The 25,603-nt window shown below is 43.8% G+C and overlaps 1 protein-coding gene across 1 annotated transcript in view; it reads right to left on the bottom strand.

The window, feature by feature from the left end:
• Nucleotides 1-25,603, bottom strand: part of CUBN (cubilin) — a 1,372,460-nt gene that overhangs the window by 279,819 nt on the left and 1,067,038 nt on the right. The window contains exon 57 of the mRNA XM_086941783.1: nucleotides 22,398-22,580. Within this exon, the coding sequence (XP_086797909.1) occupies nucleotides 22,398-22,580 (183 nt within the window). The remainder of the gene's footprint in view (nucleotides 1-22,397; nucleotides 22,581-25,603) is intronic.

Below are 25,603 nucleotides of genomic sequence, written 5' to 3'. Positions count from 1 at the left end.
GAAATGCTTGAGATTAAACGTACAATTCAGGGCAAAACATGTGCCGGGTGTACTGAATAATGCAGCTGATGCGCTCTCTCGTTTCAAAATGCAGGCTTTCAGGGATTGTTTACCCTCAGCGGAGCTAGTGGCAGCGCCATTTCCCGAAGCATTATGGCAAATCGGCGCCCCGGACTACAAAACCTCGTGGCAGCCAGTTTAGCGCCCAGGACAAGGAAAGCTTATGAAGGGGCGTTCCCGCTCGTACTGCACCTTTTTGGGCCCGGAATGGGAGCATAGATGGGGTCTGGAGGGGTCTTTTACCCAATTTTTAGTGGCACTTCATGAGGAGGGCCGGTCGGCGGCAACCGCCAGTCGGTATAAGGCCGCCATATCATTTATGGCTCAGCTACATGGCATTCGGGACCCGACGGACTCCTTCGTAGTCAGGAAGGCGCTGCGCGGCTGGCAGTGCTTAGAGGGGCGCAAAAAGGATACCAGGCACCCAATAGGATTTGACAGATTGACCTCCTTGTTGGCTAAACTGGAGGAGACATGCTCCTCACCTAGCGAGGTTGTATTATTCCGGGCAGCATTCGTGTTGGCTTTCTATGGGGCCCTGCGGGTGAGCGAATTAGTGGCTGCCAACAAAAGAGATACGGAGGGGGGTCTGCGCAGGTATCACACGCAAGTGAGGGGGGATTCTCTGCTGATCACTATAGCCAGGTCAAAGACGGATCAGGAGGCCCAGGGGAGTAGCATTGTGTTGCAGCGTGCTCCAGGTAGTCCCTGTTGTCCAGTGAGGCATGTTGAGGCCTACCTAAAACAGAGGTTGACAACGTGGGGGGGGGGCCTTGCTGCGACATGCGGACGGCACCCTGTTAACAAAGTTTCAGTTTTAGAGGGTGCTGGCAATCATGATTGCAGCAGCGGGCTTGAACCCGATTGATTTTGGGACCCATTCATTCAGGATAGGGGCCGCTACAGAAGCAACGGCTCAAGGTCTGCAGGCAGACAATGTTAAACAGTTAGGCCGCTGGTCTTCGACTTGTTTCAAACGGTACGTGCGGCTGCACATGTTGTAATTTACTGATGAAGTGCTCTCACGCTTGTTGCCTTTTGTTTAGATTACAGTTTCACGAGCCTGTGACGCAAGGCGGAAATTGGGAACGGCCCAGTGTCAGCTAACCACCACTTCAGGAACAAAGAATGGAAGACGAGTGGTCTGGGTCGTGGGCCACTCATACGTGAGGCGATCCACACATCTGAGGAATATGGTTTCAGGGTGTCCTTCCATGGGAACGGCGGCCTGTGTATTGACCAACTGCAAAGTTTTGTGGTAGAATTATTAGGGCGGCACAGGTCACCACCATCTGTAGTCATAGTGCACATTGGGGGCAATGACTTGGTAAGGTTGGGCAGACGAGCTTTAATTGAGCACATACTTTCTGCAGTTAGTTGGTTAGCAAAGACGCTCCCGGGATGTACATTAGCTTGGTCTCACATGATTTCGCGGAGGGTATGGCGGGGTGGTTTGTCCACAGCAGCGTTGAACCATTCGGTAAAGAGGGTCAACAATAAAATGGAGAATTTTTTTCGCTCTGCTCATCTTCAAAGCATATCTCATGGGTGCATCTGGGGCGATCACTGTTATTCTGATGATGGGGTACACCTGTCCAGGGTGGGGAATGACTTATTGATAGGAGACATGATAGCTTGGCTAGTGGGGTTGAGGAGACATTACCTATAGGAGGTGTGAGGGGGCCAGATAGTCGGTCAACTATCTGGCCTGTGGCTGTAAGGTCATGATCGGTGAGCAGTGATTTCAAGGTCCCTAGGGGGGGCGCCACCCAGTACGGATGGGAGCGCCGGGGGGTAGGCGGCCATTGGCCCCTCCCACGGGGGGCGGCACCCATTACGGATGGGTCGCCCAGGGGGAGACGGCCATAGGCCCCTCCCAGGGGGAGACGGCTATATGCCCCTCCCCAGAAATACCCGGGGGCCGGATATCCGCTCTGGTGGAAGAGAGTGCGGGGAAAGGGGGGGAGTCCACGCTGTCCTTCTTACGGATACCCCGCACGGGAACTCGGACGACCTTAAGATGGCGTCGAGTTAACGGGGGCCCCCACGACAAGAGAAGTTACAGTTGGCTACGAGGGTAAAGTCCTCTGCGCATGCGCCACTCACACATGAGGGCGGGAATTTGGTGATAGGGACCTGACACCGGTTAAGACCTTGCCGTTGGCCCCTAACGTTAGGATGTACAAATTCATATGCAATGCATTATGTCATGATGTTAGACTCGGTTAGGAAATCTTTGTATTAGTGATTTGTTAAGGTTAGCCTGAATACCTGTCTTCATCAAATGTAATGAAAGTTGAATTTGTACATGATACATGAAACGTTTTAATTTAAAGTTTTAAATTTTGTTTCATATTTTAATAAATACGGCCGGGGCGGTCGTGAGGCCCCCCTGCCTTCCAAAAGTTCAAACTGTGTCTGTCTCCTCCCATTGGGATCGGTGGTGGAAGGGGTGGCGGGCATCCCGGCCCATATGGAAAGGGGAGACCACTCGGTCACCCGGAACGTATGGACGGGTGCCCCGATCCCCCGGGAAACCGTTGCGGGCGGGGGGCGTGTCCCGGCCGGTATGCCCATAGCGGCGTGGTCGGAGCACGCCCCCGCCGCCTAAAAGGGTTGTCCTACACACCGGCCCGGAAGTCCGTGTACCAATGGGCGGGATGGGGTCGCGGCCCCGCCTTCCCGCTACTGGATAAAAGGCGCGGGAATCCAGGAAAGCGTCCTCTTGTTCCTGCGCTCTGGAGGCTGCACCACTCGTCGCTCGTGAGCCCTCAAGGGAACAAGCTGCAGTTTTTTGACCCACCCACCAGCCCCTGTTGCAAACATTTGGGAATAAACAAAGTTCTAAGTTGCAATTTGTTGGTAATAAAACATGTCGTGTGGGAATCGTTGCCTTTATTGTAAGTCGATACCAAGAGTATGCATGTAACTGAAAACTTGCTTATAGGCCTTTTTTCCTTTGTAGAAATGTTAAGGCATGTATACAATAAAGAACGTTCTGTGCTATAGGACCTTTCTTCCTTTGTAGCAATGTTACAGTTATTGGATATATCGAGCTGTACTTTAAGAGTAAGCATAGGTTTTTCTCCCTAGTAGGTAACTAACTGTCGTATTTATTTAGTCTTCGGTCAGGCGGTAAGGTCATGATCGGTGAGCAGTGATTTCAAGGTCCCTAGGGGGGGCGGCACCCATTACGGATGGGAGCGCCTGGGGGAGGCGGCCATTGTCTCCTCCCACGGGGGGGGGCGGCACCCATTACGGATGGTTCGCCCAGGGGGAGACGGCCATAGGCCCCTCCCAGGGGGAGACGGCTATATGCCCCTCCCCAGAATTTCCCGGGGCCGGATATCCGCTCCTGCGGAAGAGAGTGCGGGGAAAGGGGGGGGTCCACGCTGTCCTTCTTACGGATACCCCGCACGGGAACTCGGACGACCTTAAGATGGCGTCGAGTGAAAGGGGGCCCCCACGACAAGGGAAGTTACAGTTGGCTACGAGGGTAAAGTCCTCTGCGCATGCGCCACTCACACGTGAGGGCGGGAATTTGGTGATAGGGACCTGACACCGGTTAAGACCTTGCCGTTGGCCCCTAACGTTAGGATGTACAAATTCATATGCAATGCATTATGTCATGATGTTAGACTCGGTTAGGAAATCGTTGTATTAGTGATTTGTTAAGGTTAGCCTGAATACCTGTCTTCATCAAATGTAATGAAAGTTGAATTTGTACATGATACATGAAACGTTTTAATTTAAAGTTTTACATTTTGTTTCATATTTTAATATATACGGCCGGGGGGGTCGTGAGGCCCCCCTGCCTTCCAAAAGTTCAGACTGTGTCCGTCTCCTCCCATTGGGATTGGTGGTGGAAGGGGTGGCGGGCATCCCGGCCCATACGGACCACCGTTTGTAATGAGCCGGTTCTCTAACTTTTTACAGAATGTTACGAGGTGATTATCGTTAACATAACGTTGTGCCTGATATTCATGAGTGTTATTCCAATTATGGGCACAATGAATGTGAGGAATAACGAACAGAATAAAGTAAAGTTAGAAAGAGTGTTATTTCTCAGATTTATATTGTCAATTGTGGTTTTTCTTTTTCTTGGATTAGGCTATGATCATTGGTTCTAAATATCTTTTGGCATGCATTGGGTATATATTCATTATGATCAATGAGATGTGTCTTATATTAGGCACCGTATTTAACATTTGGCATAGCGATATTCAAAAGTGTTATTCCAATTATGGGCACAATGAATGTGAGGAATAACGAACAGACACCAATCCCTACGCTTCCAGTATTTTATACTGGAAGCGGTACATAGACGATATTCTGATGATTTGGAATAATGAAAAATATCTGAATCTATTCATAGACTGGTTAAATACAAGGGACAAGTGCCTAAAATTTACCTTTACATCAGATAATACGAGCATAGATGTTTTGGATCTAACAATTTTTTATCAAAAACGGTCGGATTGAAACTAAAACCTTCACTAAGACAACAGCTAAGAACAGCTTGTTATCATATAAAACTTTTCACCCTAAACCATTGAGGGATAATCTGCCTTATAGTCAGTTTTTAAGGCTGAAAAGAAACTGCAGTCAAGAGACTGACTATAGAAAACAAGCCCAAGAGCTTAGCTTGAAACTTCAGAACCGGGACTACAAATCGACCATTGTCTCGAAATGCAGAAAAAGAGCAAAGAATCAACCTAGAACTTGCCTACTTGAAACCTTCATAAAGGAACCGGTCCCAGATCCGGTCACATGTGTGACAACCTACTGTCCAGCGACTTATATGGTCCAGAAACTAGTGAAAAAGAATTGGCGGATATTAACATCAGGGAATCTGAAATGGCCAAAACCAAGATTCGCCAATCGACGAACAAGAAACTTAAAGGACATACTTGTCCATACCCGCCCGAGAAAACAAATCTCAAGCGGACATATAAGGAATACTGAGATGGCTATCGTGACAGGACACTACCCTTGTGGAACGTGTCTTGTTTGCAATTTAACAACCACAACAAAAACCTTACAACTGACAGAGACATTACTTTGGACTCAAAGGCAGCATAGAAACTGCAATTCGACACATGTAATCTACATGATTACATGTCCCTGTGAAAAACAATACATAGGTATGACCTGCAGAAGAGTAAAGCTCAGAATTGGGGGACATAAAAGTAATAAAAAACTGAAGAAAAACAACACAAAACTCTGTACTCATTTTACTGAAACAGGCCACAAAGCGGAGGATCTAAAATGGACAGTAATTGAAATGTTAAGAGACAAGACCAGAAACGCAGAAAAAATCCTATATGAAAAGGAACAGAGATGGGTGAACAGACTCAAAACCCACCAGCATGGATTGAATGACAATGTTCCTTGGCAACATTTTGCATAATTACCTATGTATTGACATGATCAACTAAGCATTGAACCAATAAGGTCAAATTTAGGACACTTGACCTCGGCCTGGGTTATTATCTCATTATACCAATATCCAAATGTTAAGTACGGTGCCTAATATAAGACACACCTCATTGATCATAATGAATATATACCCAATGAATGCCAAAAGATATTTAGGACCAATGATCATAGCCTAATCCAAGAAAAAGAAAAAACACAATTGACAATATAAATCTGAGAAATAACACTCCTTCTAACTTTACTTTATTCTGTTCGTTATTCCTCACATTCATTGTGCCCATAATTGGAATAACACCTATGAATATCAGGCACAACGTTATGTTAACGATAATCACCTCGTAACATTCTGTAAAAAGTTAGAGAACCGGCTCATTACAAACGGTGGTCCGATCTCTTTGCATTATCCCAAACACCTGAAACCCAACCCATAGCGGTACACTGAACCCTGTCAGTCCTCTCTCTATCTCCTTGTCCACGGCACTAGAAAAAGAAGGCATTGTTGGCGTTTCCGCGTCCGGGGGCAGAGCCAGCACCAGACGCAGAATTCGCCTTCAATTGCGGGTGAGAAGCATGATGCCGAAAGAACCCGTGTTTTTGGACAAAGGCCAGCTGCACTTTCATAATGGTAACGTTGTATACCCCCTTAATTCCAGCCTGGGACGACTAAGTCCGAACCCCCCGAAGATTCAAAAACTCTCTTCGTTTAAGGAAAAGACGTCGAAAACTAATGTGTGTGTTGTACACCAATTTAAATCCAAAGGGTCTATATTGGCAGTGCGGGTTGGATGTTACCTCATTTAGTGTTCGTATCAGGTTTATACCTGCTGAGCTAACACTTGTTCTTTAACTTTACAGTTTAATTTTAATTTTGCTTATGATGTACGAACAGTGTTATTATCCAAGAGTAAGATTGAAAGCATAACTAACTAATTAAGTGTGTGCTGAGTTTCCATGAACTTGTGAATACTGTGACCACAATTGCTATATCCTTTAAGGTTAGAAAATAAGAAATAGTACTCGCATTGCATGAAGAGTTAACACCACCGTGCAAAGTAGACTAATATGTGCATAATGGTTTAAATCTCAAATTCTCCGCTGATATTCGCCGACTAATCCAACATTAATGCTGAAATTGAGATGAACAAGTATTACAGATAAAATGTGTCTTTGTAATTTACTTGAGAATATTCAACCATCAAATGATGTGAGTTTTTTGAGAATGCTGACATGTAGAGGTACACCGAGCAATTTTGATAAATTGTCAAATTTCTACCCTAGGTAAATTGAACCTTACCACAAATCTACGGTGGGTTAAATCACAACCCCTAAATATATTACACAAAGGGTGTAAGTATTGTTTTTAACCTGTTTTGTCCTGACGAATGCTCTATAGACCCGGCTGGGCGACAAAGAGCAGAAACATGTTGACTATTTGTTTGAAGTGATATGCGAGGATCCAGTTGCTTGGTCCGAGAGTATACCCATATATATATATTTTTTTTAATAACAAACCACATCCATTTATTAAAGTAGTTGTTCGGATTGTGAGTTTGTCTTTTAATAAATAACCCTTCTTCTTGGTGATACCCACCCATTTCTCTGGACACTGCTATGCTACTCCAGAGGTTACCTCAGGTTTGAGGTCGGCATGCAGCACACTAGATCACCATATGATAAATGCCACAACGTCTATGTGGGGCGGAGAACAAATATAAACCGCGCAGCAGAATACATAGCGTTTATGAGGGTTATCTAGAGAACCTTTTTGTAACATAGTTACAAGTGTCCTAGTCCTTTTTGATAAGCACACTTATTGGTAGTGTCAGGTACTCAGGAGGCTTGCATATGCGACACTATTGCCTTACTAAATCATCTGGCAGTGACTGGGCCTAGGGTGTCACCAACAAAGATACAATTTTGCAAGAGGGAGGTCCTTTACATAGGACATCACATTGAGAAGGAAATCGGAAAGGTGTCACAGGATCGAATTACTGCCGTACTGCAGATGAACCCACCCAGAACTCAAAAAGTTGTTTGCATGTTTCTGGGAATTGTTTGCTATTGCACCGATGGATTTCAACATTTTTATTAACTGCTAGGCCACTTCATAGGCCTACATTTAAGGATGAGCCAGATCCAGTTCCATGGAGTGATGAATGCATGCAACGAACTGCAAGAGAGTCTATGTCTAGCTCCCGCATTGGGAATGCCCAACTTTAACAAAAGCATTACTCTGTTTTGCAGTAAGCATGAATGCTGTGAACTTACAGCCAGCGCGTAGTGATTCAGCACCGCTTGGCCCTTTGCCCTTGAGGCATTTTTATCACTGATGAGCGGTGAGTGTTTTACGACTTGGATTGTGGCATGTTACTGTTCTGGCATATTTATACGCTAGGTGACAGTTATACTGAATAGTCTGTGCCCCTCTCTCTCTCTTCCTCCAGATTCGGTGCCATTGTGCGCCTTGAATTATGAAGATAGAGCAGATTTTTGTGTTGAACGATTCCTAGCCGATGAATACAGGCAGGACTCTTTTTGATCAGTTTGGAAGGGACCCGCTGGAGTTTTCCCGCGGAGCGTGCTGGTGTCGCTCTCTATACTTTGGAGCCTCTGTGCCCAATTTTCTTACGTCGCATCCCTCATTGTAAGGCTTAACCTGGTGCCCTTCCCCTATCACAGTCCTGAGGAAGACCCCCGTGTAAGGTGTTAATTGACTTACAACAAATCTTGGGGTCGAAACGTCAACACTTATCTCTTTGAGCCAGCCCCCACAAACAACAGTGGCAGACCATGTGACATGACGGCAAGCGGCAAGCACCAGTAAATACCCACAGTAATTATACGCAGGTGTAACACCTCAAGCAAAGCTTTCTGGGACTGGTGGTTTGGTAAAACCCAAGTGGGTCACTGCCGCCATTCACATGCAAAAAGTATTAAAAGGATTGCCAATGTCCCATCAGGCACCCCGCAAGTAAAAGGCACCTCCCGTACCACAGTAAGCTGCCCAAATGAGGCAGCTGTGGACCCGCAGTTTCCACTGTAGTGCAAACCCGCGACAGGGCCGGCCGCTAACAAATGGAAGAAAGAGTTGTCCCTAGGTGGGATGCACTTACAGGTAGGAATTAATGCCAACGCAAGGGTGCGAGCCGCGAACAAAGTCCTTTTCCTGCCAGACGCGTTTTGGGCCAACGCCCTCTTCAGTGGCAGACCATGTGACATGACGGCAAGCGGCAAGCACCAGTAGATTGCTCTACTGTGTTTTTTCTTTTTGTGTGATCTGGCTATTGAATTATATGAACAATTCATGTACAAATGGCGATATAATAGGGCGTGATTTATTTTTCTTGTCATTGAACTTGGCATTATTTGCTTGCACTATTTCCATATTCCCTTTACACACCTCTATCCTCACGCGACTCACCCACCACCCTTCTCCTTTTTCCCTGTCCTTTTGGGCACTTTGTGTATGAATTAAATTTGATATGTACATGTATTCCTTTAACAAAGCAGCGTGATTAAATAACACAGGCTAATCATCGTCTTTATGTGCTGTTGTTGATTCTGTGTGATAATATGATTTATGTACTGTCTGGCTAAATACTGTTTACTGAGATTCTGCTACGACAGGCTGTATATGACCTGGCCAGACCTAATGATAAACAAAGCTTTGAAGGATTTGCTTTCTTTGCCAAACCTGACTTTTCACATGCCACTTGGAGAGGAGATGGTGACTAAGGGCCTGATGTAGGTAATGGGGAAATAGCGATTCATAAATACCGAATTTTACTGATTCGGTATTTAGGAATCTGTATTTCATATGTAGGGAATAATTTGGTAAAAAATACCGAATCGTTAATATTCCTTATTACCAAATCGGTATTACCGATTCGGAAAATCGCAGGAGGTATCTCAAGGGTGCCAGTGTGTCCAAAGGACACCCCCTGGAACCCCTGAAATTTGCATGTGTGCACATGTGGCACACATGCATGCCCTAAGGGCATGGATGTGTGCCACATGGCACACTTCAAAAAGCAAAACAGTGCTTTTTGAAAGGAAATCGCTATTTACCACCAACTAGGATTTGGTGGTAAATAGCGATTCCATAAGGCTGAGGTGCACTGTTTTAAGTGCTACCTACATTGCATTTAAGGAATCGGTATTACCGATTCCTTAAACGCAAGGCCATAAGGAATCGGTATTAAGGAATCGGTATTTACCGATTCCTTAATACCGAATCCTCCCTACATCACAAATGCCTAAATACCGTTCCGTAATGGTGAAATGCAAGGAATTTCACTGTTACCGAATGGTATTGGGCCACCTACATATGGCCCTAAGACATGCTAATAACTCCATTTCAATCAACATGTGCTATGGTATTTCTGCAGAACCCACCCAGGCTGAACGTTATCCACCAGGGTCAGAATTATAGCTTTACCTCTGAAATTCAAGCACAGAAGCTTCTGGATTATATCTCAATGGGTCCCTTGGTGGTAAATCGTAAGCAGGTAGCATATTTAGCAATGGGCTGGACTGTGGCTCATGATGGCTTTTTTTGGGAGCACAATATTTGTTAGTTTTATTAATTAAAGGGGGGGAGAGAGGTGAAGAGAGAGGAGGAGTGGCCCAGACGTCCTCACACAGGCTCATGGATGAGCATGGTTGCCTAGGTTATGGTGGTGGGTGGGGGGGGTCGTAGATGGTGGGGAGAAGGGGCTCTCAGATTGGTGATCAAAGGGATAGGCTTAATAGTATTTTTTGTCTCATGCAGTATAGCTATTACTTTTGTCATATTAGGTAGAAGGAATGGGGTTTTGGGTTTGTGGAATTGTGGTATAAAGATGTGATCCCAGAATTAGGCTAATGGTACAACCTTGTATGGGTAGACTAAGAGTGGCAACTATTAATATTTGTGGCCTAAATCGCATTAAGAAAAGGCAGAAGGTAGTGGTTACAATTGCGTAGTGCAAATCTCATCTGCCACCATGAGACAAATATCAGAGGGTCACAACTGCATGTTTTAAAAACATTGGGATTTTGGGTGATTAGTACAACAATACAGGAGGCTCGGGTTCGGGGTGTGGTGATATTGGCAAAAGGAGGTGGGATTCAATTCACATGATCATGTTTGGATAAATTTAGACGTTGGGTGATCACGGAGTGCCAATATAGTGCAGGAAAGAAATTGATACTATGCACTCTATATGGCTCTAACTGTGACAACCCTGGTGTGCTAGATACTATTTCTAGTGAACTTGCCCATTGGCCTCTTCCACCTATTTTGTGTGGGGATTGTAATATCACCTTACCCAGTGATTGGTCTCTGGAGACAGGATAGAGGTATATGGGTAGGAAACCTAAAGTCTTTCAAACATTAAGAAATGGGTGTCAGACCAATGGCTGATCGATTGTTGGCATTTGTTAAAGCCAAATTATCCAGGGTATACTTATTTTTCTAACCCGCACATGGCCGATGCTAAACTAGACTATATGTTTAATTCGAACTCATTAAGCTCGAAATGCCATATAGAGAAGTTACCATGGGTGATTTCAGATCATAACCCAGTAGTTCTGGATGTAAAAGTGGAGTTATCTAACCCTAACATAGACCTTCGACATTTGAAAGATCACTGCCATTAAATGCTGAATATTGTGCACATATGAAACCGTGGATCGCCATGTTTTTGGGGGATAACGTGGGGAGTACATCAATTGAGGTAGGGTGGGATGCCAGGAAGGCCGGCATTAGGGGGAAACAATGTGATACTCTCCAAACCTCAATAAACGTGCCAAGCAAACGATAAAGTCACTACAGGATAATCTGAGGGTGGCAGAGGAGGATTTTGGTAAGGGCGGTGGCAGAGGGTCAAGATTGGGAGACAGAGCAGCAGCGGGTCGCAATAGCTAAGGCTGCCATTAGTAATGTACTGGCGGATATGGCAATGAGCAAAGCAATAAATCAAAAAGAAAGAGTCTATGAGCTTAGTGAACAGATTGGTCACCAGCTGGCCCTTTGCACTAGGCAACAAATAACATCACATTTAATTTGAGAGATCAATGACCTTGAGCTAGGACAGATCACCAATTCAGACCTAATTAGGGATTCTTTTAGGAGATATTATCAATCCTTATCTTATATACGGGTGATACTAGGACTGATCAGAGTGGTAAAAAGATGTATCTAGATTCAGTACCACATGTATTGTGACCCGTTAGCACATGCAAAATCTGATAGGGCCATGTACAAACACTATTTTGGAAGTTGCAAATAGTTTGCGAATCGCAAAATAGTGTTTTGCGACTCGCTATTAGGAAGGGCCGTTCCCTTCCTCATAGCGACCCACAAGTCATGTACGAATGTTTTATGACCCCAATTACGGTTGCAAAACACGCGCAATTTACCGCCCTCTTTCAAGAGGGTGGTAATGCAGTCGCAAATGCAGGGGAAAATATTTTTTAGGGGCAGGCAGTGGTGCCAGGGACCACTACCTACCATTAAAAAAATAAAACAAATAAGTTTCATTTAAAAAAAAATGCATCCTGTTTTCCTTTAAAGAAAAAACGGGCTGCATTTTTTTTTAAACTGATTTATTTAAAAGCAGTCCCAGACTTAGAGGTCTGCTGAACCCAGCAGGCCACCATCCCTGGGAGGGCCAGCCATTCCAAATGGGGTGACAAATTGCGAGTGCCTCATTAATATTCATTAGGTTTGCATTTTGCAAGCCCATTGGGAATCGCAATCAGTGTGTCTGACACTGTTATACATTGTAAATTGCGACTCGCTAGCCACAGCCTCTTGCTAGTCCTAATATTAAATGTATAATTCACCTACTTATATGGGCTTTTAACCAGCCCTCTTTATTCCTCTGTCTTTTATAGTATAATGTGCACTTTTCTTCCACCACTACAGCATCCAGTACCATAAATATACTGCTGCTATGGGATTTTTTATGAAATAGTTGAACAGTATTGGTGAACAGAGATTTCTCCTGTTTGAAGCTTGTAGTAACTCCATGAAATTGGATAGATTTATCCTCTAATGTATTATGTTTTTTAAACATTTTGAACTTTTTTTTAATGTTTATTTCTGCTTGTTTTTAGAGGTGGTAATTTGCTTTCAAAGTGGTGGACTAATTGGGATTCAAAAACTATAAGGGCTGGGGTGCGATTTCTCTAGGTATGCATATGTTATGTTATGTTATGTTATGTTATTTTTGTCTTGTATAGCGCACGGCTACTCGAAGAGTGTCCCGGCGCTTTATTGCAAACCTGCATCACAACATAACAGACAGAAAAAACAGAAGAGTGGGAGAAGCCCTAACTAACAGTCAAGACTGCTATCTACAAAGTAAAAAGCCAGGTTTTAAGGCCCTTCCTGAAAGCCAGTAGATTTGCAGTACTACGCAGTGTCACTGGCAAAGTGTTCCAGAGCTGCGGAGCCAACAGTCTAAAAGAACGACCTCCTATGCGTACCTTTTTAACACGAGGGACCACGGCAAGAAACAAAGACCCCGACCTCAGGGACCTAGCGGGATGGTAAAAAGCTAGCCTTTTTTGTAGATATTTTGCTCCTGAGACATGTAGCGCTTTGTGGGCCAAGGTTAGGGCCTTGAAGATTATCCGCTTCCGGATGGGGAGCCAATGGAGTGACTGCAGGAGGCCCGAGGTTCTAGCACGGCCAGGTAATCCAAAAATGGCCCGTGCTGCCGAGTTCTGGACCACCTGCAGTCGTCGGAGCAGATACTCCGGCAGACCAAGATAAAGGATATTGGAATAATCCATTCTCGAACCGATTATAGCCTGAACCGTTATCTTCCTATGATCCTCCGATAGTATAGGAAGAAACTTACGGAGCATCCGGAGCAGACCGAAACAGGTGCCAGTGAGACCAAGAATCATGTCAAGCCATTATCGATCTTAATACCCAGGCTCTTGGCTAACTGGGAGGAGCCTGCAGGAGGAAACATATTCACAGGCCACCATTCCTGCCAGTCTGGGTCCGATCTGCACCCGAAGAAAAGTACCTCCGATTTATCGGAGTTGCACTTGAGGCTGTTAAGCTGGAACCAATTAAAAACAGCCCCAAGGCAACCCCGGATACTCTCTCCATCAAAATCCGCTCCCTTCCCGCAAGTAAAGAGGAGCTGGGTATCATCGGCATAGGAAACGATCTGGGCCCCAAAAGACTCCACCAGTGCCGCCAAAGGGGTCATAAAGATGTTAAAAAGAGTCGGGCTCAGCAAAGAGCCCTGAGGGACTCCGACACCCAAAGGCGGCATTTCGGCGGAGCTGGGGGAGGCCCAGACCGTTTGTCGACGACCAGCCAGGAAAGATCGAAACCAGCTGAGCACCGTCCCCCTCAGACCGATCTCATAAAGTCTGGCGAAGAGACCCTCATGGGGGACGGTGTCAAAGGCCGCCGACAGATCGAGCATCACAAGCATCGCTTTGCCTCCTCAGTCCAGCACCTCCTTAATTGCCTCCGAAACTTCCAAAAGCGCTGTTTCGGTGCTTAAGTTGGTGCGGAAGCCGGATTGAGTGGAGTGCAATAAATCATGGGATTCCAGATAATCGGAGAGCACCTTGTGCGCATGCTTCTCGAGGCCTATAATTAGCCAATACCTCCGAGTCCAGACCGGGCTTTTTAAGCAGAGGGATAATCATCGCCTGCTTCCAATCCTGAGGGACTGCACCCTCACTGAGAGAGCGATTTAGAAGAGGATTCACGATGGGATGGGATTAATGACTTCAGCCATTTTAGCCAAAAATTTGGCAGGGCATGCGTCAAGAGGTGATCCTGATTTAAGACAGGCCATCAGGTTCAAGGACGAGGAAGCAGAAAGTGGTGGAAAGTCTGCCAGAATCGGGTCTGCGCTCGCTGTTAAAACAGAGGCACCCTCTGAAAAGTAAAAAACTTCGGGGCTCTTCACGGGAAAAGAGTCCTGAATCAACTTGATCTTGGAGGTGAAAAAGTTGGCAAGGGCACTCACCCATGCCTCCGTGGGGGGTGCCTGGGTCGTAGAGGCACGAGGGGCCATGAATTCCCTCACAATGGCAAATACCTCCTTACATGAATTGGAGGCAGTCTCAATTTTCTTAGAAAAGTAGCCTCTTTTCTCAGAGAGAATATCGCGATGGTATGCTTTGACAGAGGCTCTGTAGGCAAGTTTTGCCACCGGATCGTATTGCGAAAGCCACGCTCTCTCTGCCACCTTGCACTGCCGTCGTGAGGCCACCAGTGCTTCGGTAAACCAGGGGGCGGACGCCCGTTTTGCAATATTGCGAGGAGGCCTCACCGGGGCAAGATCATCTAGCCTCTCAGTGAGCCACAATTGCAACCGCTCTGAGTCCCTTTCTAGGTCCCCTGTCAAAAGGCAAGGGTGAGTCAGACATGCCTGTGCCAGCAGTTCTGGAGTCACCCGATGGAACGCCCTCGATCCTTGGCAAAACTGCCGGGGAGGAGCACTAGATGACTTCCTTGCCTCCGACACATAGTACTTGACCAACCTGTGATCTGACCAAAGCACCTGTAAAGGTACTGATATGTCTATAGAGGTCGTCGAAAATACCAGATCCAGGATATGGCCCTTTTCATGCGTCGGTCCACAGTGATAAGGTGCAAGGCCAAGAGGAGCCGTCACATCCATCATTTTAATCGTGTCTGCATCCGTTTCATCATCCATATGGATATTGAAATCGCCGGCCAATATGCAGTGCTCAGATCTGAGTACCAAAGTCGACATTATCGACTGGAGCTCTTCAAAGAAGGTGCCTGTCGGCCCCGGGGGCCTATAGACAAGAAGTCCTTTAAAAGATTGGTGCAGCGTTAATACTATGGAGAAAGCGAGGGATTCACAACCCGTAATGGCCTCCATAGAAACAGTGGTACAGGTGGCTCGTTTGTTCACCACAAGTGCCACCCCCCCCCCCCTCGCCCTTTCAACCTATCTTGCCTAAGGATATTGTAGTCAGGGGGATAGCTGCAGCAATATCAGGATTAGAAAACTCCCCCAGCCACGTCTCAGTCAGCATCAGGCACAGAGGCTTTTCTGTTGCCAAAAGATCATAAATATCCAGAGCATGCCGACTGAGAGATCTGGTATTTAGAAGCAGACACAAATGCTTGACATTATCTACCTCCCTGTCTAACACAGGAGCCAGATTTTTCTGTGGCAACCATCCACAGTCAGGGCACCGACTCTTACCCTTGTAGCGGGCCGGAAATACCTTGCGGCAAGAGCCCCCTAACTTTTGTAAAGACCGGAGCTCCTGCGCCGAATATTGGAGCATGATGGAAAAATAGAATAGGAAAGCCACCAGAGACCAGACCAGTCCGTCGCCCTAGTCGCCTCCGGGACGCTGACGGGCGCAGACGGGCTGGACTCTGGCGTGACTCCGACGTCACTACGGCGAAATGCTGCGCGCAAACGCTGAGCGTAGAATGGCTGCTTTATATGCAGGTCAGCGTGTCCTTGCGACAGCTGGTCTGCTACCCCCAAATGGCCAGGCGTGCAAAAGACTCACCCAAGATGGCGGCCAAACCTAAGGTGAAGCAGGGACCCGCAAAGGACGGTGATATGACAATTATAGTGCAGGCGAGGGAACAAAGCACCAGCTAAAAACAGGGTAAATAGAAAACAAAGCAAACACAGATAGAAAAACGGGGCTTTAAAAAACGCTATCGCGTTAGAGAATAGCTCGCCCTGCAGCGCGCTATGGCGTTATGATGTCAGGTCAGGCGTCCGAGGTAGAAATAAACAGCATACCCCATTTCAAAAGAAGGTTAGCAGGATACCAGAGCTTTGATTAAAGACCATCTTGAGAAACAGTAGGGAACATACTTTATTGTTTGGGTCATATGTTTAAAGTGATGGGCGTGCAGAGTGGGTGGTCTAGCGGCGCCAAAAGAATTATGGGGCAAAGCCATCTGCACCCATCAGTGCTAGGACCGAACTGACTGGTGGGAAATGCTGATGGGTTTGTTATGATAGTGAAATATTTATCAAACTAAGGCGGGCGGGTTTCAGTATGGAGACTGCTCACCTCCAGGTGGCTGTGGCAGTGAGAGGGTCGCTCGAATCAGGGGCATCAGCGATGCTGGTGCTCTTGAATCTTTCTTCAGCATTTGACACAGTCGACCATGCCATGTTGGTTCAGAGATTACGGGACATGGGCATCGGGTTGAAGGTGTTGGCCTGGCTATAATCATATCTGAGCGGTCGTACTCAGAGAGTCGCCCTACAGCCATTTAAATCAAAGCCTAAACACCTTTGATGTGGTGTTCCTCAGGGCTCTGGGCTGAGCCCTCTGCTATTTAATCTGTACCCGGCTCCACTTTTCTCTCTGATTGCCAACTGGGGGTTGAAGGTGATTTCTTATGCTGACAATACCCAGTTGGTTTTTCCCTTTTCAAGAGCAGACAGTAGATGCCTTCAAGAACTTTAAGGATTGTCTGAGAGATATAGCATTAAGGATGAATAAAAACAAGCTAAAACTCAATGCGGGAAAAACAGATGTGCTGTTTTTTGGAAAGGGCCCAGCGCCAACACCAGATTTGTGGTGGCCGTCAGAAATGGGCCCACACCCTACCCCGCCACTAATATTAAAAACTTAGGCGTGAAGTGGGAGGCTGATCTTTCCTTTTTGTCTCTACTACTTGCATTAGCAAACTGAGAAACCTTCGGAAAAGTTTACATTTTCTGCCAGAAGATTGCCGCAAATACGTAGTCCGTGCCACAGTGACATCAAGGCTGGATTATGCAAATGGTCTATATCTTGGCCTTCCTAAATATTTGATTAGAAGCCTTCAGATGGTACAGAATGCAGCTGCGAGACTGATCAGATGGATACCTTTTCGGTATCATGCCTCTCCACATTTACTCAAGCTTCACTGGCTCCCAGTAGGCAAAAGAATCGAATTCAAGGCCATGACTCTGGCCTACGGGGCTCTGAAAGGAAAGTGCCCTGGATACATTAAACAAAGACTATGCTGCTATAAGCAAAATCGATCTCTGAGGTCAAATTCACAAAATCTGCTGTGTACCCCCCGCTTTGCGAAGGCCTGTCTGGGCGGTAGAGCGTTCTCAGTGAGGACGGCCAAAATGTGGAACGCCCTGCATGGGAACCTCTGCCATGCTGATTTAGAGACCTGCTTTAGGAAAGCGCTGAAGACATGGCTCTTTAGGCGAGGCTAGGATTGTGAGCACTGCTTGGGCCTCTATGTGCGTACTGCCTGCTGCTAGAGCGCCGGGACACCTCTGGTTGAGGTAGCTGTTTGCGCTTTATAAGTACCAGTATTATTATTATTATTATTAATCTTATATCTAAAATATCTGCCCTCTGGATGGGGAACCTAAAAGTGTAATCATTAGAAGAAAGGTAAATGATGGCTGTAGTGTTTTGGGCATGCTAAATATTGATAAAGGATGCCTAAGCTTGGAAAATCTAAGGAGGGTAAATGATGTAGGCTTTGCTTTGGGGACACCCAATAAATTTGCAGCCATGATAATACATTCTTGGTCTGCAGTGAAACACAAGTGGAACGTCCATAGCCTACTTACTCAAAATGGTTGGAATCAGGTCTTTTTTATGAAAACCTCATTATGGGGCTGTGCAGGGCCAAATGTAAAGATGTCCATCCCTCAAGGCTAGTCGATTTCATGTAGTAACAGGTAAGAGATCTATGGTGGAGGATTAACTACAGTTTTTAAAGAAGGATGTAGGATCTACACAAACAATGATCTAAATTCAGAGAGAGATAAAATTATTTAACCTTGATGGTGGGTGTAAGGTAATTATATATCAAAAGTCCGGAGTCGAAAGAAATTGATTGCTTGACGATTCAACCTCAAGCATCAAAACCTTATGGGGCATAATAAAGACTTAACAATTTTAGACTCAAAATGGAGCACGCTTGGATATATGAACCCTGTTAAAAACATGAATTCAACTCTTGTAGAACATTTAGGATAATTACATGATACATCTGCTATTGGATTACCAACCCCTTCAGCTAAAGCTTCCATTATCATATAGTGCTGTTAGAATTGTTAGCCGAACTGTGTATGAAGGGTGGTAAATTGATTGTTTTGGGATATTTTAGCATCCACATGGGCAGGACATAATGTTGCCCTCATTGTTTACAAGACTTGGAAAATCTCTGCCTCATGAAGTGACTTGTAGTTCCCATTCAAGTGTTGGGACTCATGCTTGGTCTGGAAGGAGATTTTGTTGCTATATCATATTTTCCTGCACATTGCCCAGGGATTAGTAGAGACTGGAAAATGATTGGTTTAGCTAAAGTGGCTGATAGCTCTAGATACTGCTGGAGTTAACCACCCATAATAATGTAAACATTTTGGATGATAAATTCCTTTATGGTCTGTCAAAAAGCATGGATTTTTTTCAGTTCTGGTTGTAAGTCGGAAATGTAGTAAGAAATATAGGATAACTATTGGTTTTCAAATGAAATAAAGTAGAATAACAAAGTAAGACTGGAAAGAAAGAATGTGTCAAAATAATGGTAAGGAAAGTGCAAGAATCACATTCAAGGAAGATTGTAGAAATGATAGGAAAGTCTTGTTTGCTGCAAAGGGCAAATATTTTTGTAAAACAATCGACAATGCAGTAAATTGTTTCAAGTTGTTAGAAGGTTAATTAATCTAGATTGACGGAGGAAGCCCCTTTTTCTAAATATTTTTGTGAATAAGTCTCCTCTTTCTTTATAAAGAAGATATATGATATATAAAAAGATATTGAAAAGAAGAAGAGTCACGGAGTTGTCCAGGATGAGATGGACTCAAGATAAGAAGAGGGGATACAATTGTTAGGCGATACCCTCACAGACATTTGAGAATTAGAGGTGGACAAAGGTCTCATTGAATTAAAATCTGGTTCATCTCTCGAAGTCCATTTGCCAAAGATTATGAATGGCCGATCTCAAGTTCCGGTTCCTGCTACTACTTCTTTTCTGAATGCTCCATTCTCTGAGGGACTAATTCTGGAAAGATGGAATACTTTGGTGGGAAAGTCTCTAATAAATAAGTCTAATCTTGACCCTATGGAAGTTGCTGATTATCATTCAATTTCACTTCTAGCTATTGCAAAGTTGGGAGAAAAGTATCTAGCATAATAGCAATCCAACTTGCTGAAAGAGCATCATCCGTTATTTGAAACCCATAAGGGATTTAGAACAGGAAGGGCACTAGAGTCAACATTAGTAGTTTGCGTTTGACATGATAAGATTTGAAACGGACAAAGATAATCATTAATGATAATGCTTGATCTCTGCACCACCTTTGATATGGTTGACCATCTCATTCTTATTAAGCAAACAAAGGATTTGCATTGAAGGATCTGCTCTCAATTGATTTGTCTCCTTTTTGGAGAAAGGAAAATCTATGGTCAATTTGCTGCTTTATAAATCTCATATGCGTACAATAAGATGTGAGGTTATGCATATATCAGATCTATTGCATATTTTATTTAGTATATATAAAATTATTTGCAGCTATACTTAAGAGATTTGGGGCCCGATGTAGGTAAAAGGGAAATACGGAATTCTAGATAGCGAATTTAACCGATTCGGTATTTAGAAATCGGTATTTCAGATGTAGGTAAGAATTCGGTAAAAAATACTGAATTCTTAATATTTGTTATTACCGAATCGGTAATTGAGATTCGGTAATAACGAATACCTACCCATTCATTCCTATGGGCTTGGAGGCCCATGGGAATGAATGTGAAGACATTCGGTATTACCGATTCGGTAATACCGAATTGGTAATACCAGAAGGTATTTCAAGGGTGCCAGGGTGTCCAAAGAACACCCTGTTGCACCCCTGAAATGTGCATGTGTGCACATGTGGCGCACATACATGTCCTAAGGGCATGGTTGTGTGCCACATTTCAAAAAGCAAAAAAGTGCTTTTTGAAAGGAAATCGCTACTTACCACCAACTTGAAGTTGGTGGTAAATAGCGATTCCTTAAGGCTGAGGTGCACTGTTTTAAGTGCTACCTACATTGCATTTAAGGAATCGGTATTGCCGATTTCTTAAATGCAAGGCCAATAAGGAATCGGTTTTAAGGAATCAGTATTTACCGATTCCTTATTACCGATTCCTTCCCTACATCCCACATGGCTAAATGCCGGTCGGTAACGGTGATATTTACTGAATTTCACCGTTACCGACCGGTATTTGCCCACCTACATCTGGCCCTTGATTTTTAAAATGCTATCATATGCAGGTGCAGATTATATTCTCCAGTAAAATGAATGATGACTTGAGAAATCGGTCAATTAGCTGTCTTATAGAAGTGAAATATTGGCTGGCCAATAACGTGCTCAAACTTAACCCTTCAAAAACAGAGTGAATTGCGTTTGCGAAAATCAATCCCTGGTAGCCCTGCTTGTCGCTGGTGAAACCTTGCAGCCCACCTCTCGCTGCAAAGAAAAGTAAAAGTCTTGGCTTTCTGGCTGAAAAAGAGCTAGATGGCCTTCCACAAACTCTGAGATCTTTATTTTGATTTTTGCAAGTAAGGTTATTTGGTAATCTTTTGTATTTGTACCCAATGACAGCAAAGGCATTGTGGCTAATGCTACAAATAATTCATGCTTAGACTATGGAAAATCATATTATTTGGGGATAGGGATGGCAGTAAGTCATAATTGTAAGCTTCAGTGGGTGGAACTGTGATTCCAAATTCTCTTAGTACATAGAGTAGCTTATTACCATTTAGAAAGGCATAGAAAATCTAAGTATTCAGCTACGCTATGGCAGCGGAGCGCCAAGAAACCTGATGTCTTATGTTAGTGCTTTGTACATTTCTGTTGATCATTGTCAGCAAAACTTCATCAGTTCCTAATTACTTATTGTATACTTCGATAGTGTATATTGTTGAGTATTTCAGATTTGTTAATGCTTTGTACTACTTGGTTTTGATTTTGCCAAGAATACTTTCATTAAAACAAGTGAATCAAATGTATTTGTTCTTCTTTCTGCCTTGCTGGGAAATCATTATGTAATCTGGTTTAACAGCAATTAGTTTGCCTTATTGCCTATTTTGTAAGCAGCTAAAATGGTGGAAAAAATAAATGCTTTCCATTTCTGTAGTAGCATATTCCTTTCCTTGGAAGTCCTTTGCTCCATGCTTTAAGCTTGAACTGCACCTGCCTCTGTGTGATTCATTCAAGAAGTAAGCATAAGCACTACCATTTGAATGATTTTCCACAGAGAATACATTCTTCACATAGATCTAAATGCATCTTAATTAACCACCATTGAAAGACTATGGCTTGTAGGTCCAAAAATCCTCTTTCTCTTTGTGAAAATGTCTGTAGAATGCCTTCGTTTCGTTGTATGTTTAGCAGTTTTCTACTCTAGATGACACTTTTGAAAGAAATAAGAAATTGGCAACAGAATTGCTCCCAGAATTATTATTTGTCCTGGTGAGCCCTGTTTTGTAAGAGACCCTTCAGCTCCCACGTGCAATCCTCATTTCCTTTTTCCTCCATAGTTACTGGGCCTGACAACCTACTAGAGATTCCCAAAATGTTTCACAAACTCAATAGTTTTCCCTATAGGAAAGTGGATATATGTACTTCAACTAGAAGCAGCAACGTTGTAGTTGCTAATTGAACAATGTCAGTTTACATGACAGGCTCAATCATTTATACAGCACTAATCATCAAGTGCCCCTGCTCTGCTAGTTGTGAGAATTTCCACCATTATCTTGCAAAAATTAAAGTCTATGGAAGGAAATGCGCTTTGTCATAATCACTGAAATTTGAATAATTCTCTGCAAAGTCTAAGGGACCACTGAGACTTCTTGAAAGATGTGAGACAGTTTGCTGTACTGGTTATGTGAGTAAAAGTCAAACCAACAGTGTGCTACTCACGCAAGACTCTGTACTGTGCCATGAATCCATGTGCAGTCGTTGCAGAATTACTGTAGAAATTGAGCCGCAGAGGTCCCTGTGAACTGACTGCTCCAGGTATCACATCACCACAAAGGGCAGAGAGAGGTGAAGCACCAGATCCTCTGAAGATTTTTATGCCATCATTAGCACAAGATCGGCTATCTGAAAATACACACAAAAAAATCAATTTAGATTTAGAAGGAGCCACAGAAATTATACATTGGCCACATTCTCTCGAATTAACTTTTCATTTTGTAATGTTTACTTTTATATGTGTTTCCAAATTTACCATATGTCAACACAACCCTGAAAAGAGACTATGATTGAGGTTGTGCATGGTCAGCAAGGAGGTGTACTGCTTCCTTACTGATACATATACAGCTTATGATTCCCTCCCCTCATTTTTTTAGGTCTCGGCTAAACAGCATATGCGCTGTCCAGAAGAGACTGTTGTATTTAATATGTGGGATTCAGCCCGCCCATAAGTGTCCCATTTCTGGCTCCATCTATTCTCTCTTATTCTTTCTCTGCATTTGTCCATGGCATGCATGCATCATACCTCTTCCTATGTTTAGCCCTACCATAGAGCTAAGACCAATTACTAATTTTCAACCACTGCTCCCATTTTAGAAACTGCTTTAGGAACTAGATTTTTCATTCGTTTTGAGCACTTCACACAAGCGCTTGTGCTTTCGCCCGCTCTGAGCTCTGTTTCTCTCAAAACGAATTGGTGCAATTGTCTTATGCAATAAAACCTTGAATTTAAGTTCCTAGAGTGTGGCGTATGCTTGCTCTACAATTGCAAAATTGTGGCACAGGTCGGACCCGCCACACTGGCACTAGCAGTTGAGTGCGCTGCTCTTTGAACCACATTTTATTGAGAGATTTACTTCAGCAGCCCCGGCATTTCAAACAGGAACAAACAGATACTTCTCCTCAGGTCGAGCACCGGAGGACAGAACCGGAGGATCCCACCCACACGGGAGCTCTTCCCATAGGGAACAAAACTGTATCCATGTCATTGGAGCTGATTATGCCTTAGCCATGTATGCCAAAGTTTAAACTAATTGCAGTATTATTGTTTGAAAAATAACTGGGCCAGGAAGTTCTACAACTTGACTATTTCGAATGTGACAACCGCAGTGAGAAACTTAATCACTATTGTATGCCAGCAAGCACAATTTATGGCAAACTTCTGACTGAGGCAGCGGGATCAAACGCACTGAACCGCTACAATTTATCAACCTATTAGATCACTTTAACAACTTGAACTGCACAAGAGTGGTTTTCAGTGTATGTATCAAATAAGTTCTGACAATTACATTTATGTTCATGGTTATCGCAACCAAAGCTATATTTGAATAATTGTTGCCAAAATGTAACAGCATTTCATTCATACAGTTTTCAATTATGAAACAAAGTGAGACCAAACAACCAAACATGCAGAGTATCACTAAATTAATTAAACTGCCGCTCTGCAAATTTGAATGTATATGAACACTGTGAACTACATCATCGCGAGAATGATTGGCAGCAACCTATGCCGTAAATAAAGATTTTGAATAACATTACATATCATATGAAAATAGGACACAGAGAACTAGTGTCATAACTAGCCTAGAACATAAGATAATATTATATCCTCAACTGATAACAAGCTTTGGCAAAGCCAATATATCTTGCCTATGTTAGATTTCTTGACTTTAAACATTATTTTTGTCCTGTTGTACAGCAGAATGGCTGAAAGCTTTTTATAAAAAAAAACATTTTTTAACTTTCAGCCATGCTTCACAGCAGTCGTGCTGCTGTAATTTATGCATTCAAAAATATTGACAAATCTGACAGATCTTGCATAGGTGAGACCTATTGGGCTTGCCAATGCTTGTCCTTCTTGCTTTCCAGCTATTAGGGAACCGCAATACTTACCATTGCCATGTCGCTTTCTCACCAACTGCGACTTATGTTACTCACCCACTGGTTATCAGATAAACACAAACTGCCTAAGGTAAGTGGTTGCCTCAATTTTTCTTTGCTAACTTCTTTAACCTGATTAAAACTGCCATATTTGATTTTTGATTTGTTACTCTACAGCCATACCACCTCCAGCAGATGCAGGACCAAGATAGTTCTTCATTTTCTAAGTTGCATGGAGGGCACAATTTTTTGCACTATCACTCTTGGTCACTAGCAGATTTCTCCACCCTTTTGAATTTCTTGACTGTGGTTCTCCCCTCTTTTTTTCTCCAGAAGGAACAGCTCTTCTAAATAAATTTTGGTAACTATAAAATCACAAATATTCGAGGGGAACGTTACCAAATTAATAATTTTTGAATTTTTGGCTGCTAAAATGTAACTTTATTAGTCTAGTATCTAGTTGCATGCTTTGAATATGAATATGTTTTTGTCCTAATGATGACCCTTTAATTTCCCTCAATTAATCAAAACGCTGTTGACAGTCTCTAGCATAAAGATAGTGCAATTGAAAAGTTGGTCCTTCGGGAGCTGCTACCCCATAAAGAACTGATTCATTTGCTGCTTATAATTAACTAGCAGCCCGTCCCGACGTTGTCAGGGTATGAATTGCTGCCGGCCAGTTGTATATTGTTTTGTAGGATTTCGTTTTGGTAGCATTTCTTATCTGTGACAGGCCTGTGAAACGCTCCGATTCACAGTGCACTGCGGATGCACTTAAGAGTGCGCGTTCAGTAGTGTGTGAACTCGAGTTTCCCTACTTTATTTTTCCTTGCAATATTATATAGCGCGAACTCGACAACATGGCATGAGCACAATTTACATTACAGAAGAACACATTCATTTATGGTAGGCACGGGGAGACAAAGGGATTTGCCTGGAATCACAGGATGTTGAGCTGATGCCGAGATTCGAACGCAGCTCCCCAGCTCTAAAGTTCGCAATTCTAGAACTTGTTGCGGGAGGTGTGTCTAAAAGTGTATGTCGGTGCTGGCCATCAATGAGAGAGACCTGTGCATTTTTTAAATAGGTGGTGAAAAAATATGAGTATGTTGCTGGAGATGTGGGCTGGCGTGCCACCAATGTACTTACAGGGGGAGGGTAAACACCCATTATTCTGCAACTTTCTTTCTGCATACCATCACTCCGCATACTTTCATTACGAAAGAACCATGACTCGGCAATGCCATTATAACGCATGGCATTACATTTTA

Source organism: Lissotriton vulgaris, chromosome 10 (genome assembly GCF_964263255.1).
Source record: "Lissotriton vulgaris chromosome 10, aLisVul1.2, whole genome shotgun sequence".
NCBI classification, from domain to species: Eukaryota; Metazoa; Chordata; class Amphibia; order Caudata; family Salamandridae; genus Lissotriton; species Lissotriton vulgaris.
This window is presented reverse-complemented; position numbering and strand designations above follow the sequence as displayed.